This window comes from Panthera uncia (genome assembly GCF_023721935.1).
Source record: "Panthera uncia isolate 11264 chromosome A1 unlocalized genomic scaffold, Puncia_PCG_1.0 HiC_scaffold_16, whole genome shotgun sequence".
Classification (NCBI taxonomy): Eukaryota; Metazoa; Chordata; class Mammalia; order Carnivora; family Felidae; genus Panthera; species Panthera uncia.
The window spans coordinates 66,718,924-66,736,957 of NW_026057576.1; the positions used below are offsets into that span (position 1 = coordinate 66,718,924).

At 47.4% G+C, this 18,034-nt stretch overlaps 2 protein-coding genes across 4 annotated transcripts in view; both read left to right on the forward strand.

The window, feature by feature from the left end:
* Positions 1-291: 291 nt before the first annotated feature.
* The window catches only part of FARP1 (FERM, ARH/RhoGEF and pleckstrin domain protein 1), a 294,004-nt gene continuing 276,261 nt past the window's right edge, over positions 292-18,034 (forward strand). Inside the window, exon 1 of one of the 3 annotated variants that reach the window (XM_049647489.1) lies at positions 292-631. The gene's annotated coding sequence lies outside the window, so the exon portion shown is untranslated. Of the gene's footprint in view, positions 632-1,186; positions 1,310-18,034 lie in introns of those variants that run through there. The other 2 variants (XM_049647490.1, XM_049647488.1) reach the window with 2 other exon arrangements.
* LOC125934039 (collagen alpha-1(I) chain-like) lies at positions 1,325-1,923 on the forward strand. The gene is made up of 2 exons (XM_049647325.1): positions 1,325-1,797; positions 1,899-1,923. The coding sequence occupies exons 1-2, from the start codon at positions 1,331-1,333 to the stop codon at positions 1,921-1,923; spliced, it is 492 nt and encodes a 163-aa protein (XP_049503282.1). The 5' UTR covers positions 1,325-1,330.

The following is an 18,034-nucleotide window of genomic DNA, read 5'->3' on the forward strand; positions in this document are numbered from 1 at the left end:
CGGTGAAGCGGGGGCTCCTTGCTGGAGGGTGGGGACAGTAACTGTGTCCCCCGCCCTAGGTCCCTGCCTCCTCAATCCATCTTACTCCCTCCCCCATTAAATTCCGCAAACCAGCTCCCAACCTATTTCACTCCTCTCCCCCGCTGGGCGTTGCTCCTGTTCCTGGAGGTGGGGCAAGTGGGGGGTGGGGGTGGGGAGGTGGGGACTGTACTGGGAATCGCCTGGGTGGAAAACACTGGGCCGTGGCGGGGGGAGGTGGCAACCGCCCCTTCGGGATTAAGTCGCTCGCAGCCCAGGGTGGTGCCGGAAGCCTGCTCGTGTGGCTTGGGAGGGGAAGGTGCTCGTGGGTCCCTGCAAATCGCCGCTTCCCGCCCGACAACGTAAAGTCCTAGGTGGGCACACAGGCAACCCCTTGCATGACCTCAGCCAGTGAGTTGCAGAGTCCGCGCCGCCGACCGCCCTGCAGCAGCTCCTGGTTAAGCCGGTGCGCTCGTCTCCCGCTCTCCTTAGATCGCTTTCAACCACAGCAGCAGGATTGGCGTGTCCCTGGTGGCGCAGCGCTCTCCTCAGCGCTTCCTGCGCTGGGTTCGGTGGCGCAGCGCAGAGACTCGGGTTCTGGCTGTAGGACCAAGTAAGGCACAGATCCGAGGTGGGCTCTCGGGGTCCGGGAGGGGCTCTCCAGGCTGGTGCCCCCCCCCCCCCCTCCCGCCGCCCCTTGGCGCACCTGCCCCCCAGGGCGGAGCGGGGCGGGGCACGCTGGCGCGCAGGTCGCCGGCCCGGACGCTGGAGGGGGCTGTGGCTCTCCCGCTGTCCCCGCGGCTCCGGCGGCGCGGCGCCCAAGCTCCCCCCGCCGCCGAGGGGCCGGCCCAGGCCCGGGGAGGGGCGCGATCGCCTTCACTTCCCGCTCGCCGGCCTCGGAGGCGGCGGGTCCCGCGCGGGCGCAGGGCTGCGGGCGCTCGGCTGGGGCGCGGGGCGGAGACGCGGCCGCCGCCCGCTTTGCGCCGCTCCTCCCCGCGCGAGTGGCACTCGGCCGGGCGTCGAGGCGGCCATGGCGACCCTGAGCCCGCTCCCCACCCACCCCGCCTGCTCCGCCCTCCCCTCCGCCCCGCGCCACCTTTGATGGCTCGGACCTCGGCCGGCCACCGCCAGCCCCGCTCGCGCTCCCGCGCCGCCGCCGCCCGCGGGTATTAATAGCCGAGCGCCCCGCTGCACGCGCAGCCCGGAGCCGCCGCGCCCTCGGCAGCCAGGGGCTCGGAGCTGCTGAGCCCGGAGGCCCGGAGTGGGAGCCGGAGCCGCCGGCGCCGTGGAGGTAGGAGGCGCGGGGCGAACAATGACCGCGGCGGGGCGGGCGGGCGGCAACTTGTGCGAGTCCGGGCTCTCGGGGCCCACCCGCCGGGGGGGGCGCGGGTGGAGGCGGGTTGCGTGCCCGCGGGGTCCTGCCCGGAGGAGGCGGGCGGCGGGTGGGATCGGGCCCTCGGCAGCCCCGGCAACAATAGCAGGAGCTCGGGGGCCTCCGGGCTCCGGGCCGCCCTTTGCACCTTTCTCTCACCTCCGCGGACCGGGGCTGCGCGGCTGTGCGCGCGGCTCCCCCCCCGCCTCCCCCACCCCGCTGTGCCCTTCCCCCCCGCTTCCTCCCATCCCACCCGGCACAGTGACAGCGCCGGACGCCGCTTCCGGACCTCGGGCCGCAGTCTTGGCCCCAGAGGCGGATCGCGGGCCGGGGAGGTGGCCACTGGCTCGGGTGCCGCGGCGCTGCCGGGTGCCTGCCGCTCGCCCACGCGCGGCGCGAGCACCCGGGTAGGTGACAAAGAGGAACACACCCTCCGCTTAAGTTAGATTTTGTCTCTCTTTACCGCCTTTACGGAGAGCAAAGTTTTTTGTTTTTTTTTTCTTTCCAGCAAAGGACACAGATTTTTGTGGTGAGCATTTTAAAACAACAACTTCTGATTGTGGTTTTACGATTTAAGTTCCGGAAACTTTAGCTGTGTGATCTGGCCAGACCCTTGAGAGAGAGAGAGAGAGAGTGTGTGTGTGTTATTTGAGGAGGGGGGGGGGGGATGAGTTCCCGGTCATCGTTCTGGATTTCGTTCCTGGCAGTTGGGGCCCCGCTACTCCCGGGATCGGTGCAGGACCCCAGAAAGGAGGGAGGTGAGGCTTACAAAAGAATCGAGGACGCTGCTACCAGGTCAGCTCCCTGAGCTGTGGAGAGATCGCCTCTCGTCCGGAGGAGTTTAGCGGTCTCAGCCTGTCTCAGCCTTCTGGAGTACCATGGTGGCCTCTGGCTGTTTCATTTTATTATTGTTGTTAATGCCTTCCCTGTTAGCTTCCCAGGTTTGATTTGCTCCGCCGCCGGCCCTGCCCTGTTTCCCGGATTCCCCCTGAGCCATGACTTTTGTGGACCCCCGGCCCCCCTCACCCAGCCGGCGGTCTTGGGAGAGCCAACCCCCATGGGTTATGTTTAATGTGTTTTGCACGTGGTGACTTTGCCAAACCCATGTCAGAACGTCCTTTAGCATTGTCTCGCTCTTTCATTCAGTCGAAAAAGAAGAGGAGGGGAAAGGCCTTTTTGGTGCTGAGAGCTTTGAGGGAGTTGCCTTAAAAATTGCCCTCGTTCCCATGGGGTGGGCCTTTCTGATATCTCCTAGCTTTGGCTTTCTTCCCTCATTCCACAGCCTTCTGGCTGGGGGTTTACCCCTCGGCCTTTCCAAAGGGTTGGTCTTCTGGTGTGACAGTTTCTGAGGATGGCTTCCTGTGTGGGTTCAGCATCCACATGGCTCACTTTATATTCCTGCAGCATCGTTCTGCAGCAAGGCACCAATATTGGAGTTCCTCCAAGCACAACAAAACGTTTGTGTTTTTAGAATGTCTGGCTAATAGATCTACCTCTGGGTAAAATAAATAGACATTATTGGCCAGTGGCTGGCTCACTGGGCGAAGTGTTGGTTGATAGAGATGCTGAGTTGATGCCTCCCTTACCCCAGGGCTTCCCAGAATCTCTTGTTTCTTTGAAGCCAACAGGAAACTTGACATAGTTGGGGATGATGTAGTTGTGCCCCATAGGGTCACAGATTCTGTGGCACAACCCTTGTGAGTCGGTGTGTGGTTTCGCGTTAAGGAGTCTGTCCCTAGGGAAATCCTGGAGTTGGGTTTATAATGCCCCTTTTCACATTGATAGTCTCTTCCTGGAATTTGTGTAGGGATTTAATTCCTTGGGTCATAATAGAACAGTAACACTACTCTGTAGCCAAATTTACCAAAAGGAGATTGAAAAATCTATCCTAGACAATTCTCTTCTGGTGGGTTGCATTTAGTTTATAATTATTTTGAGACTAAAAGAAAGCTGGGTGAATGTTTTTGTTTTGTATTTCATTACAGAAACTGAAGAAAGTTAAGAATTAAATACAGGATCAAAGGGGTTCGTTTCTTAAAAAGTGGAATTTGTCCCCTAATACTCGATGCACATAGCAGAGCTTAATTTGTTTGGAAAAACGATACAGCTTTTTAAGAAGGGTGCTTGGGATAACGTCCATCGAAAGAGAAAAGCTTTTTCCATCCTGGAAGAGGTTAGAGAACATTGGAGAAAAGGCAAGAGCCCAGTCTTTGTGTGCTGAACACCCTTTAGGAAAGACATTGTGACTTTTCCCGGAGGGCGGGGCAAGTTCTGTGGATTTGTAGGTATTGGGCCAGTGGAACTGGCGTTTGAAACACACCCTTTATGACTGGCCTTGCTTATTGCAGAGAACTGCCTAAGCTTTTTGAGAAATGCCCTGGCCCCCATAAGAGAAAATGCTACAGAAAAGAGAGGTGCTCCTATGATCCCCCAGATACGGTTGCCGGCTTGAGTCCTTTCCACTTTGGGTGCACAGGCATTCTAGGTGTTGGCTGGGAGGGGAAGGGGCAGGCTTTTAGGTCCCATGGCTGCCCTCTCCTTTTCTTGGGTACCTTCGATGGAAAGGCCAGGCTCTTCAAGCCTGGCTATTCAATGGGAAGCGGGAGGTCAAGTTCTTTTTCTTGCTTTTTAATGGGTAGAGTTTCTGCTACGGCCTCTGTTTTCCTCCAGGTTACTGCGTTAACCATTTCCACATGTCCAGGAAGATCAGAGCCCAAATGTTTCCATTCAAATTACTTGAAATACTGATTTCACCAGTCTTTTTATGCCAAATGCTGCCTTTGTTTTTAATCAAGAAGCCCCCGGAAAATGTTTATTTTAAAGTGGAGAAGCTGGCTTTTTTCGGCTGCCCTAGTCCTGGTTGAAGGCAGTTAAAAAATGTTTTGCCAAGTGGATACTTGAAGCAAAAGTGGGCACTTGATAGATATTAAATATGGTGCTCTAAGCTTTTGATATCTCTGAAATAAGCCAGGGACCATCAAATACAATGTGACTAAAACTGAATGCATGCCCAGTGCAGGCTAGGCATTGGCAGTTTTCTTATTTTAACGTGGGACGGAAATAATAGACAAACTGTAAGATTGGCAAATAAATGATGTGAGAATTCATCATTTACACTGAATTAATTTCGTGTGAAAAATTGTCATATTTGTGCATACATTTTCAAACAAAGGAGCCACCAGCCAAACCAGATTGCTTTTAACTCTATTATGCTAATATTTCTTGCCACAAGAGGAATGCCACTCTACACACAGACTTCGGCTTTCCATAAAAGTATCTCATACAGGAAGACTTACAAATCCAGGAATATGGTGATTTTCATTTTTTGTTCTCATCCTGTTAACTCAGGATCTAGTATATGCCTAGCACATAGCAGTCCCTTGGTAGATAACTGGCTGTGAATGAATAAACCTGGATTTTCATGTCCTTTACAGTTAGTCTTTAAAGTTTTTAAGGTTGCTGTTCCGGGAACTTGAAGATATGCTATTTGATTTTGTTTCCATTTTGTTCGAATTTAACAATTGCAATTAACCTTGAAAGCTGGGTAATATTGTAAAAAGTTACAGTCTCATTAAGAAGAAACTTAGGTCTAAAAGCATGAAGAAGAAAGTAAAACTTCTCTGAAAAGCTAGCTTCTCCAAGAATTTTCCTTCTTCCTTGGCATCTATTTTCTAGAGGCTTCATTAGTGAGCATCTGTTTGGTGGTAACCTCCGTTTTTGTGTGCCTTTAAGTATCTTTGTTCTGGAATGATAAACGCCCTGGGTGCGCGATTTCAGATTGACGTTGTATTAATCAGCTCCCTTCTGGTTCCTTTGTGGCAGCTGCAGTATCCGCCTCTGGCCTGGTTGTTGCTTGTGAGTAGTCTGTCTTTTCTGTCTGCTGACTTTTTTTTTTAAGCTTATTTATTTATTTTGAGACAGAGAGAGAGCGTGCGCGCACATGAGCCGGGGAGGGGCAGAGAGAGAGAGAGAGAGGGAGAGAGAATCCCAAGCAGGCTCCGTCCTGCCAGCACAGAGCCCGACGTGAACTCATAAACTGTGAGATCATGACCTCAGCCTAAATCAAGAGTCGACCCACTGAGCGACCCAGGCGCCCCGGCTGCTTTAAGGTTCTTTGGAGTTCTGCACCTTCACTCTGTCTGGGTATAATTTCTTTTCTCCTTGACTTTGATCGCCCCTTCCTCTCCTCCTCCTGCTCCTCCCCACTCTCCCCTTCTTCCCTTTCTCTACTCCTCCCTCCCAGCCTCTCACCAGTATCTTTCTTTCTATCTCCCGGTACCATTTCAAGGTCCGTTCCGCCACCCTTTGTTCCTTCGCCTTTGGCGGCTCTGGCCGTTTGCTTTGGGCTCTGATGCATGAAGCTGCTGTGCACTCTTGCGAACAAGTCTTTGTGTGGAGATCTGTTTTTAATTCTTTTGCGGGGTCTTATAATAAGTATACGCTTAACTTTATCAGAAGCTACCGTCTGTTTTCCCAGGTATTTGCACCATTTTACATTCTCACCGATGACATCTGAGCATTCCAGTTACTGTAATCCTCAGTAACACTGGAAATTCAGTCTTTTTCATTTTAGCCATTCTGGTGGGTGTGTCACAGTGTGTCATAGGGATTTCATTCTAGATTTCCCTGATGGCCAGTGGTTGCTTTTCATGTGCTTATTGGCCGTTTGCATATCTTCCTTTGTGTATCAAATCTTTTGTATTTTTAATTATGTTTTTGTCCGATCATTTTATATAGCTTTAGACTACGATCAACATATAATAAACTGCGCATACTCAATGTCATCTTGTCTCATCGTGGGGATTCTTTATATATTCTGGATATGAGTTCTCTGTTAGATCTGTGTGTTGTGAATATTTTCACCAGTCTATTTTTTAACCTTTCTATTTTTTGATGGTATCTCTTGAAAAGCAAAAATTATTGGCAAAGTATTATATACATGGCGTAATTATTGAACTTATCAAAGGCCAGGGAATTTACTCAGTTTTGGAAAAATAACACATTTTTTATGTGTAAGGCTTACTGGTATTGCTCTGTTCAAGTGGTCAGCTTCCATTTTTGAGGGTGAAGGAGCAGTTTTGTTCCTTCCTCCCGAAAACGGAGTTGAAGAGGCTTAAAAATGAAAGAGAAAATACCTGCTTATTTTGAAAATATGAGGAAACAATTATGTTTGAGATTATGATCAAATAAATCGATTTTTAAAATTCAAACTGGAGTTGTATTTGTTTTTCGGCACACAGAAAGATGATGGGAAAGAAATATTTTTGAAAGCGATACGAAAAGGAAGCCTTGGGTAATAGCAAGGTGTAACGTTTTATTTAGTTTTAATGTTTTAAAGTTTATTTATTTTGAGAGAGAGAGAGCGCGAGCGAGGGAGCATGCATGAGTGGGGCAGAAAGGGAGAACCCCAAGCAGGCATTACACTGTCAGCACAGAGCCCCATGTGGGCCCCATCCCACGAACCATGAGATCATGACCTGAGCTGAAACCAAGGGTTGGATGCTTAACTGACTGAGCCACCTGGCGCCCCAAGATGTAACACGTTAAAAAGAGGTCAGAGCGGCACATGTAGGTAGTTATGAAATGCCTTTAGTTCCCCTTATCTTGGCAGGAATTGTATCTTGCCGTCTGTGTTTTCTCATTTTCTGACCCAAATAATAAGCATTATGAGGGTCGGAAAGTATGTGTTCCTAATTTTTGTTTCTCCTGCCCAGAGAGAGTAAATAGATCTTGGTTGATCCGAACTAAAATGCGTGTGGCGAACACCCTGTGACATTTGACAATACGGGAGGTAGAGGGTGGTATCAGAGGTGGCAGGAGTTGGGAGCGGAGGCACCGGGACCCGATAGACCTGCCCTTCCACGCTGGCCATGTTTGTGATGTGGGGCAAGTTACTGGTGCTCTTTCCCTCAAACTTCAAGGGCATCTTTAAGAGTATTTTCATCTTAAAATGGTCCAGTGTCTGGCTAACCACCCATCAAACCTTTCGTTGCCTCAGGTAATAATAAGGGGTTCCCACTTGGATGTCTCAGCTCACAGTGTCATCGGGGACCCAGGTTCTTTCTGTCTGTCCGCCCCGCCATCCCCAGCATGTTGCTCTTCGTACTTAGGCTTGCTGCCGAGCAGTTAATCAGACTGTTGCCTCCTAATTAGCTGTTATGACTCATGGCTGCCGCAGCTATATCGTCTCCCACGTTTGTTGGCAGGTCAGTAATGGCACAGGCTTCTTCAGGCTCCTTTCGTCATCAGGCCAAACCCTTCCCAGAAGACCCCAACATCTGGGAGGTCTAGGAAGGGGGTTCTGGGGAACGTTTCTGTGCTCTTAAAAAGAGACCCAAAGACTAGACTGAATGTGATGCCTGGAACCACAGCCGCCATGTTGTGATTCACCTTGGGATGAAGGCAAGAGGGTGATGGAGCTAAAAGATGGAACCAGAGACTTTTTTTTTTTTTTTTTTTTGAGAGAGAGGGAGGGAGGGAGGGAGAGAAAAGTGTGAGCACATGCTTCAGTGAGGCATAGGGGCAGAGGGAGAGAGAATCTTCAGCAGCCTGCATGCCCAGTATGAGCCTGATGTGGGACTCAGTCTCACGACTGTAAGATTATGACCTGAGCCGAAATCAAGAGTCGGCCACTTAACCCACCGAACCACCCGGATGCCCTGGGACCGGAGTCCTTGTGGGTGTCATTGAGTCATTGATCTTCCTGCCCCTGGAGCTGAGTATACCAAAGAATAGTGAATTTTGTATACTAAATAATACCAACATGGGCTTCGTGTGCTAAATGATCATTTTACTTACTTTCTAACTCTGTTACTGCCATCCAAAGCTTCTTGACTGGCACATCAGTTGGAAGACCTTATCTTTCTTTTGCCATGTACCGTTATCTGTGACAAAACATGTTTCTCTCTATTGATTATGTGGAGAGTGACTTCGTGGTCATATCAAATCTCTGTGAGAGATAAACTCTATTTCGGGACTTTAGGTATTTGATATTGTGTGTAAATCTTGCGGCTAAATCAACATGAATTTTGCCTTTCCTCTTAAGGTGGCCTTGTAGGACATTTGTTTAGAATTGATCATTTGGCAGTTTGGATTACAGGACACGCTTGAGAATAACATTTCCTTAAGAAACAATGATGGCAGCACCGGCCATTTTTGTCACCCTAGAATGGCATTTCTCTGCACGTACAATACTGCTTAGGAGATTTGTGAGGACATCATTAATCAGAGATTAATATCTTCCTTTATAATCTTACCAGAGCTTTTGGTTCTCTGGTATCGGGTCTTATTGGGGGCCAATGTTATTAGTGGAGCAAGCTAGTTGAAAATGTCAGGATTTGGGTAAACCAGAGGTTTACCAAATGGAAAAGTTAGACACAAATATTTGTAAGGAAAAGTTAAATGATTTCATGATACCTTTCATATTAAACAAATAACTTGAATATAAACTATCCAGATGAGCAAAATGCAGAACAGAGAGCAATATTTCTATTTTCGTTTAATTGATTCAACTTTTTTTTTTTTTTTAACATTTATTTATTTTTGAGACAGAGGGAGGGAGAGCATGAACAGGGGAGGGCCAGAGAAAGAGGGAGACACAGAATCTGAAACAGGCTCCAGGCTCTGAGCTGTCAGCACAGGCCCGACGCGGGGCTCGAACCCACGGACCGCGAGATCATGACCTGAGCCGAAGTCGGATGCTCAACCGACTGAGCCACCCAGGCGCCCCTAATTGATTCAACTTTTTTTTTATTTAAAAAAAAAAAAAGTTTTTTTTTTTCAACGTTTATTTATTTTTGAGACAGAGAGAGACAGAGCATGAACGGGGGAGGGGTAGAGAGAGAGGGAGACACAGAATCGGAAACAGGCTCCAGGCTCCGAGCCATCAGCCCAGAGCCTGACGCGGGGCTTGAACTCACGGACCGCGAGATCGTGACCTGGCTGAAGTCGGACGCTTAACCGACTGCGCCACCCAGGCGCCCCTGGGCCGTTTTATTTTTACTTTAGTTTATGTAAGGGCCTGTCAAGTCAAGGGATATTTATGAGTATCTTTGTTGAATATACTGGTTACCATTGGTGACACAAAAATAGGGCTCAGTCCTTACTCTTGGAGTATGACATCCAGGGGGATGAGGGAAAAGTCTAGGTAATTATAATAAAAGGTGAAATATAAGAACCTTGCACAAGGTATAGTAATGGTGGAAGTGTTCAGGACAGATAGTGGATTCTGATTGGAAGAGGTGGCATTTGAATGGAGCTTTAATTTAAAGAAGCCTGTTTTTGTTGACTTATTTTAGTGGTCACTTTGTAGTGTGTTTATTGTGACAGGAGTAGAAAAGTACTCACATATAAAACAGAAAGTAAAAATTCCTTGGAATCCTGCCATTTAAAGATTATGAAAATTAAAAAATGGTTGATTTCCATTTAACTTTTGGCAATATTTGGTGTATTTCCGGTATTATCACCTATATGTGCAAATGTCCATTGTTATTAAAAAATTGAGAGAATGATGCATGCACATTGAGAAGCCACTTTTTCCCCCTTAACACTAAGTGTTTCTACATGGAGCTTTCTTTGAAATGAAAACGATGCCTCTGTGATGTTACTGTTACATGGTTCTACAGAACGTAACTAACATTGCCCTTTAGCGGTCACTTTTTTAAAACTTATTTTTATTTTTTGAGACAGTGCACGTAGGGGAGGGGGGGTGGGGTGGGGGAGAGAGGAAGAATCTTAAGCAGGCCCCATGCTCAGTGCAGAGCCCCTCTTGGGGCTCGCTCCCACCACCCTGGATCGAGACCTGAGTGGAAATCAAGAGTCGGATTCTGAACTTACTGAGCCACTCAGGTGCCCATATTGGTCATTTTTTTTTTGTTGTTTTGCTTGCAGTGACCATGTGTACATAAATCTATGGTAGGAGGGTCCCTAGGACTCTTTTGTTGCAAGCGACAGATGCCCAACTTGAGCCGTAGGATGCAGAATAAAGGGGTATTTCTTAGTTCTCAGCACCAACCTCAGAAAGTGCGGAGGTGGGTCGGTCTCAAGGACAGAGACCCGGGTCCAGAGTCGGCCCCGTGGGCTTTCCCGCATAGTGTCCAGACTCTGTTTTTTGGCCGGCATTGCCTTCATGTTTCAGTTACCCTCTCTGCTGGTGTTTTGAGCAGGACAGTTTGGGGATGGGGGTGGGGAAGGGCAGGAAGTCCAGCATCCATGGCTCTTGCCTTAAAATGCAAGCTGTCCTCCAGTCATCCCGACAATTCATCACACCTTAGAGCGTTTTCCGTTCCCGTGGAAGAGGTGCTCAGACTGCTCCCACTATGATGAAGAATCGCCTAGCGGAGCGTGAACCTCCGACCTCTCCTCCTAGGGAAGGACTCTTTTAGGCGACAGGAGGGACCACTCTTGTGGTGGGGGGTGCGTCTAGGGGCGGGGGCACTGGGTGATGTGAGATGGTGCCCAGACAGCACGAGCCTTTCCAGATGGATGGGATTTATGGGCAAAAATAAGAGAGAAGTGAAGAAAAACCTTCCCGGGGTGGGGGTGGAAGGAGACCAGCAGGGACGGGAGCAGCAGAAATGTAAGAGAAGCTTCTGTCCCACCTCCTCCTGGGGCTGTGCGAAGCTCAGAAGTTCACGAGCACATAGATGTTGATGCCTGTGCCCCAAGAGCAGCAGCTCTAACCTAATGATCCCTTGTGAAGAGTGTCATAAGCCGTGTGTCGCTCCTTATATATTATCCCCACGAGGCTCTTGCTTGTATCGGAACACACCTTCTGGGGCGGGGGAAAAAACGGGGGTAGAGCTTGCTCGGGGCGAGTTTATAGCGTAACTGGCCTGTATCTGGAGGTTGAGAAAGGCCCAGAGTAGGGGCCAGGCTGAAATGGGAGGGGTGCCTACTGCTTTATTTTCTTCTAACTCGAGGAGCATTTTTATCTGCCTCCTTTTCTCTGTTGTGGGTTGGAAGCACTTCAGTGAAGGTGCTGATTCTTCACAGCCCTCATCAGCCCCCAGCAAAACATTTGTGAAACATCCAAGTCTTGCCTATTTTTCAAATTCCCAAGTAGAGCAGTGTCCGATTCTGAATTCCACTGGCACACCTTTTGGAACGGTGCACCCAGAAGCACGTGGAGACCTTCCAGGGCAAGTGGCAGTGGTGCCCGTGGGCATAACGGATCTTACATGGATGCGTAAGGCCTTATTCCCCGATGTGTGAACCCCACTCTTCACCAGAGTTAGCTCCTGGGGTCAGGGGCCATGGATGCGGCTTCCCTTTTATCTTCCAGGTCCTTACAAAAGAGCCTTTCTTTGGCGGATTAATGGAAGTCTTATCACAGGATCATAGGCATCTGGAAAATCACAGCTCATTAAATTCCTAATGTCTTCACCAGTTAGGAAGAATAAAACTGATCTTACTTTTCACAAAGATCTGTGGAGCACCTTTCATAAGGTAGGGGCTATGCTTGCATTCACATCAGTGCACAAAACAGACAAAAACTCTTGTCTTCAAAGGAAGCGCATGTATGTTATTTGTCCAAATGGAGGCGTTTTTGATACTGGAAGGAGGTGTGAACTGCATGGGGCACCGGGACAGGAGGGGGCTATGCGGACGGTCACCCTCATGCTCAGAGTGCAACTCAGAGTGGGCAGCTCGTTTTTCCCAGGGGCCATCGGATACCTTTGGGACAGTCTGGAGACAGATCCAGCTAATCTGTGGCTTAAGGGGTGAACCTCACCATATACACGCCAGCAGACATTTATTGAGAACCTGTGTGGTTTTGTCTGTGTTTGTCTAAAAGGTCTTTTGCTCCCAGGCAAGAATGTTTATAGGGACATAAGGCAGGGGCCAGGGGACCCTCAGCTATACAGGAAAATAATGAATGATAATTGTTTGAAAGAAGGTAGACTCTTGAGCTACAAATCATGGATTCTAAATAACTTGCTTGTGATCAGCGTTTTTTTGTTTGTGTGTTTGTTTGTTTGTTTGTTTTTTTTTTTAATTTTTTTTAACGTTTATTTATTTTTAAGACAGAGAGAGACAGAGCATGAATGGGGGAGGGTCAGAGAGAGAGGGAGACACAGAATCCGAAACAGGCTCCAGGCTCTGAGCTGTCAGCACAGAGCCCGACGCGGGGCTCGAACTCACGGACCGTGAGATCATGACCTGAGCCGAAGTCGGACGCTTAACCGACTGAGCCACCCAGGCGCCCCTGTGTTTGTTTGTTTTTAAATAAAGATTTGGAAATCAAGACGACCCTAGGCCCTGAAGGTGATTTAAGGAAGGATGTATTTCTTCTTACGGGAAAAAGGAAATGAAATTGCCTCAAAAGAAAAGTATGTGTGCATCTATTTAAAAGCATTTTTTTAAAATATTTATTTTTGAGAGAGAGAGAGACAAGAGTGCAAGTGGGGAGGGGCAGTGAGAGAGGGGAACACAGAATCTGAAGCAGGTTCCAGGCTCCAAGCCGTCAGCACAGACTCCGACGTGGGGCTTGAACTCACCAGCCGTGAGATCATGACCTGAGCTGAAGTCGGCCGCTTAACCGACTGAGCCACCCAGGCGCCCCTATTTTTTTTTTTTTTTAAATCAAGTTTGAGTAAAAGCGATTTTTCTTCTCTGTACGGTTCTGTGAGTTTTACCACGTGCACCAGTGTGTGCGGCGACCGTGACCCTCATACTCAGGACAGGGACTGTGTCATTCGGCTCAAAAAATTCCCGAGTGTTGCCTCTTTGGACTCACCTTCCTGCTTCTCCGGCCACCGTTGACACTGATCTTTGCTCTGTCACTGTTGTTTGGTCTCTTCCAGAACATCGTATAAATGGAATCACGGACTGTGTAACCCTTTGAGACTTTTCACTCCGCATGCTATCTTTGCGGTCTCTAAGCTGTTGGGAGCATTCAGGATTCTTTCACTTTTGCTGCCGAACTGTATTCCACTGTGTGGACGTATCCGAGTTTGTGTCGCCATTCGGTAGTCGAAGGACTTTCGGGTTGTTTCCAGTTGGGGGCGGTAGTGGCTGTAAACATGCAGCTGCTATAAACTTTCACTGTAGGTTTTGACGTGAACACAGTTTTGAATTCCCCTGGGCAAATACCCAGAAGCGGAATCCTCACCAGACCCTGATATTGTCAACACTTTTTATCTTAGCCATTTGAATAGACACGTAGCAGTATCTCAGCACGGTTATGTTTATTTTATTTATTTATTTATTTTTTTAAACAAAACATGCCCAAAACACACCTTTAAAAGACCTGGCTAAATGGTTTCCTAGACTCCCCGGCACAGGTTTAATGAACCCTGTTAGCTGCCTATTTTGTGAAGGGGTAGATCAACAAGAATAATTGTGTATCTAAAATCTTAGTCCCCGGGGGGCCTGGGTGGCTTGGTAGGTTAGGCATCCGACTCTTGGCTTTCTTTGGCTCGAGTCATGATCTCCCAGTTCGTGAGTTCGAGCTCCACGTAGGGCTCCGCGCTGACAGCTCGGTGCCTGCTTGGGATTCTCTGTCTCTCCCTCCCTCTCTCTCTGCCTCTCCCCCACAATGTCTCTCTAAAAATGAATAAACTTAAAAAAAAAAAAAACAAACAACACCTGAGTCCCAGAATGGAACAATGCCAGCAAGAAATAGATGTAAGATGTCAGTTCTGGTGGTGCTTTTCTCAGAGACCTGATAGGGTATATAGCTTTGATTTCAGTAACTATTTTGAGTGATACTAATTAAAAGATAAAGTTACAGAAGCTCTGAATGACAGTGTAGATACGGAGAAAAGAATGCAGGCTTGAGGCATGTATTAATTATCTATTGCTGCATGACAAATTCCTTTCAAATTGAATGACTTAGACCAGTAGTAAGTATTTATTGTCTTGCATAGTTTCTGCAGATCAGGACTTTGGGAGTGGTTTAGATGGGCGGTTTCTGTCCACTTCTTTGCAGCAAAGATGTCAGCTGGGGCTTTAGGGTCCGCTTCCAAGGACCCCTGTAGGCTCCTTGGGTAGGATGCTTGAGTGACCTCACAATATGGCGGCTAGCTTCTTTCAGAGTGAGTGACTTATGAGGAGGCCAAGGTACATGCTGCCATGACTTTTATGACGTAGGCTTTTGAAGTCATTAATTGTCACTTCCACAGTAGTTTTTGTCACACAGGCCAGCTGTGATTCAGAGGGAGGGGACTATAGAAAGGTTTGGATGCCAGGAGGTAAGGATCATTGGAAGCTGGCTACCATAGCACGTGAAGGACCTGTGTTCAAATCCTAGCTCTGCCATTCAGACATTGTGTGGTCTGGAGCAAGTCTTTTAGTTTCTGACTCTCAGTTCCCTGTCATATTTTAATACCTATTGAGCTATAAATCACAGATTTTAAATAACTTGCTTGTAAAAAGTCTTGGTGATCAGCATTTTTTAGAATTTGGCATTTCTTTTGGGATTTGGAGATAATACAGTTGACCCTTTAACAACACGGGTTTGAACTGTGTGGGTCCACTTACACATAGAGTTTTGTCCATAAATACAGTACTTTATTTCCTCTTATGATTTTCTCAGTAACATTTTCTTTTCTCTAGCTTGCTTTATTGTAAGAATACAATACATAACATGACTGACAAAATATGTGTTAGTTGGCTGTTTATGTCATTGGTAAGTCTTCCAGTCAACAGTAGGTGATTAGTGGTTAAGTTTTCGGAGAGTCAAAAGTTATACATCGATTTTTGCCTGTGTGGTCGGTACCCCAACCCCCACGTTGTTCAGCAGTCAACTGTATATAAAAAGGGACTGCCTGGTGATTTATAAAAAGCTCATGACATCGTAGGTATTATTTGTATTATTAAACTATGAAGCTTTAAATCTTAACTGTGCAGGAGGCCAAGAGAAGAGACTCTTAAATATGGAGAACAAACTGAGGGTTCCTGGCGGGGAGGTGGGTGGGTGGGGTGCACTATATGGGTGATGGACATTAAGGAGGGCACTTGTTGGGATGAGCACTGAGGATTATATGTAAGTGATGAATTACTAAATTCTACTCCTGAAACCATTGTTACTCTGTATGTTAAGTCGCTTGGAGTTAAACAAACAAACAAACAAAAAAATCTTAACCGTGCAGAACATATCAACAAAGACAAACGCATTAGGTAATAAAAGCTTTCTTTTAAGAAAAGGTATTGGTCACAGCTCCTTTCACATTTATATTCTACGTATGTTGAAAACTTTTTTCCTTTCCTTTATTTCCCAGTCATTGTGAAATAGTGAAGACCAAATTCATCATCTAGTCTCGCTCTCTCTTTTGTTTGTAGTAATACCCCCAGTGAGAAATCTATTACTAGTGGTCTTACCATGTGTGCTGCAAGGACTCGGGGACCTTTGTGATGAGTTTAGGGCTGTCTGGAGAGCAGGTGTGAAGGATCAGCTCGTTACATCTCTGCCTCTTTGTAGAGTTTTTAGAAAATGCTTACTTGTAAGAGTAATTTAAAAATACATAAATCAGCACGCTTTGACTTTATTGGAATAGTCCAGAAAGCTTTCCTGTTCAAAGTGATCATGATGTGGGATAGCCTACCTGTTTCGCTGTCACCGAAAAGAAGGTGACTGAACGAATTCTGGTGTCTTGGCCTCCTTTTCTGTTCCCACCTCCTTTATTTCACCCTCCCCCTGGACTGCCCCTAAATCCAGCCACAGGAGCCCTCCTGTCTCGCACCCTCTCACCTCCATACCTGCTGATTCCTCAGCTTGGAAGGCAAGGGCTCTCCACCCAGTTCTCCCGTTAGACGTCCACCCAGTCCCTACCCACTCCCTTTCAGAAGCCTTTCTAAGGCTTAGGTCTCCTCCTAGGGGCTCACCTGGACCCTCTGTCTCTACAGTGTGTTTTTTGTCTTCCCCACTCATTTTATTATTGGAGCACTGATTTTTATTGAGCGCTTCTGAGTCTCAGGCTGAGTCCTAAGTGCTTTAGGTATACAGACTCATTTAGTCATCCCAACTGCCCTCATGTTTAATCCCCATTTTATATGAGGAAACTGAAGCACAGAGAGTTAAATGACTTGCTGGAAGGTCATACAGCTTATTGGCAGAGCCAAAGAAGAGGCTCAGGAAGTCTTTCCCCACTTGTGGGAGAGCCCCTTCTACTGAAGTATTTTTTTAAAAAAAATTTTACATGTTTATTTTTGAGAGAGAGAGAGACAGAGAGTGAGTGGGGGAGTGGCAGGAAGAGAGGGAGACACAGAATCTGAAGCAGGCTCCAGGCTCTGAGCTGTCAGCACACAGCCCGATGCGGGGCTTGAACCCATGAACCATGAGATCATGACGTGAGCTGAAGCTGGACACTTAACCGACTGAGCCACCCAGGCGCCCCTCTACTGAACTATTTTACACCTCTGCATTCCCAGTGCCTAACAAAGTGCTGGGAACTTGGTAGGCGCTCAATAAATACTTGCTGATGCTTAACTCTTTTAAGAAGCAAATTTTGTGACAGATAATTTCTTGTATTTCTTTGTAAAATGTCCCTCTCCTAGCCTTCTGCAGGATGATGGGGTTCTGAGTTTATATCTTATGCTATTCACCAACATTCTTGTGTCTGGTCACTTACCTCTTTTGTAATTATACACTTAGTTTGCTACTTAGGGATGAGCACATATATGTAAACTTCTACGTAAGATCGATCGAGTATCTATCTATCTATCTGTCTATCCGCGTTTATATATACTTATGTGCATTGAGAAAGGTTTTTTTACTCATGATGTTTTTCTTTGGATAGGACTGACATGAGTGGTTTTTTTTTTTCCTTTGAACTTTCTGTGCTTTGTAAATTTCCCAGTACTACATTCTTACTGCTTTGATAATTATCCAGTCATGCTATTTAAAATGAGAAAAGTAAACTATTTTTCAGAGATGCGAAGAGAGGAAAAGTTTTAAGACTTTCTGCTGCACCTTAAGCAGAGCCTGCCCACATATGTGAATGTGTGAGGCATGCTTTGGGCATTACACATCTTCCCCTGTTGTATTATTGAAACCATCTCCCTGAATATTGTGTTCTTCCTAGTGCTTCCAAGGCGCATAACAAAGAAATATAGGTGCTCATGACACTTGGGTGAGAGATGGTGATTGACAGGTGTTTCTTTATTTGTGGTGTGGAAGTTCAAGGTTGTCTGAGGTCTGTGGTCCCGGTCATGGGATGCTTTTATTTTGGAGATAGAATAATTCATAAGGATGAACTCAGACTCTAGACTTTGAGAGTCTGAGAACAGTTATAATAATAATCTCAAGGTCACATACGTAACTCCCAGAGTCAGCATTACCAGGTCCAAAGTCGGTGGTAAGGTTCAATGCCTCTGGCAGCACAACAGTGACCGGGAACAAGTTGCTTCTTCCAGGCTCAAAGGTAGATTAGCAAGGAATGAAGGGAATAAGAAATTGTCCTTGGGGTTTGATTTCCTTTTATTTAAAAATGGCCATGCTTTGCTGTAGGAAGAAAAACTCTTGAGAAACACAGAGGTTGTTTTGTTTTCTAGTCATGCCAGGCTGTTGGGGTATCACCTACCTGCCTGTTTATCCTGAGGAGTTGACCCATGGAGGCGGGGGGGGGGGTGTGTTTGGGCGTGAGGTGTGGGGTGAGCACTGCTCTAGGTCTCCATCCCCACCCCTCCCCCACTCTCTTCCTT

Bases quoted from the DNA above. Each gene is read 5' to 3' on its own strand.
- LOC125934039 (XM_049647325.1), top strand. From the start codon at position 1,331: ATGACCGCGGCGGGGCGGGCGGGCGGCAACTTGTGCGAGTCCGGGCTC. The intron at 1,798-1,898 runs GTAGGTGACAAA...TTTTCTTTCCAG, and splicing joins CGCGCGGCGCGAGCACCCGG to CAAAGGACACAGATTTTTGT.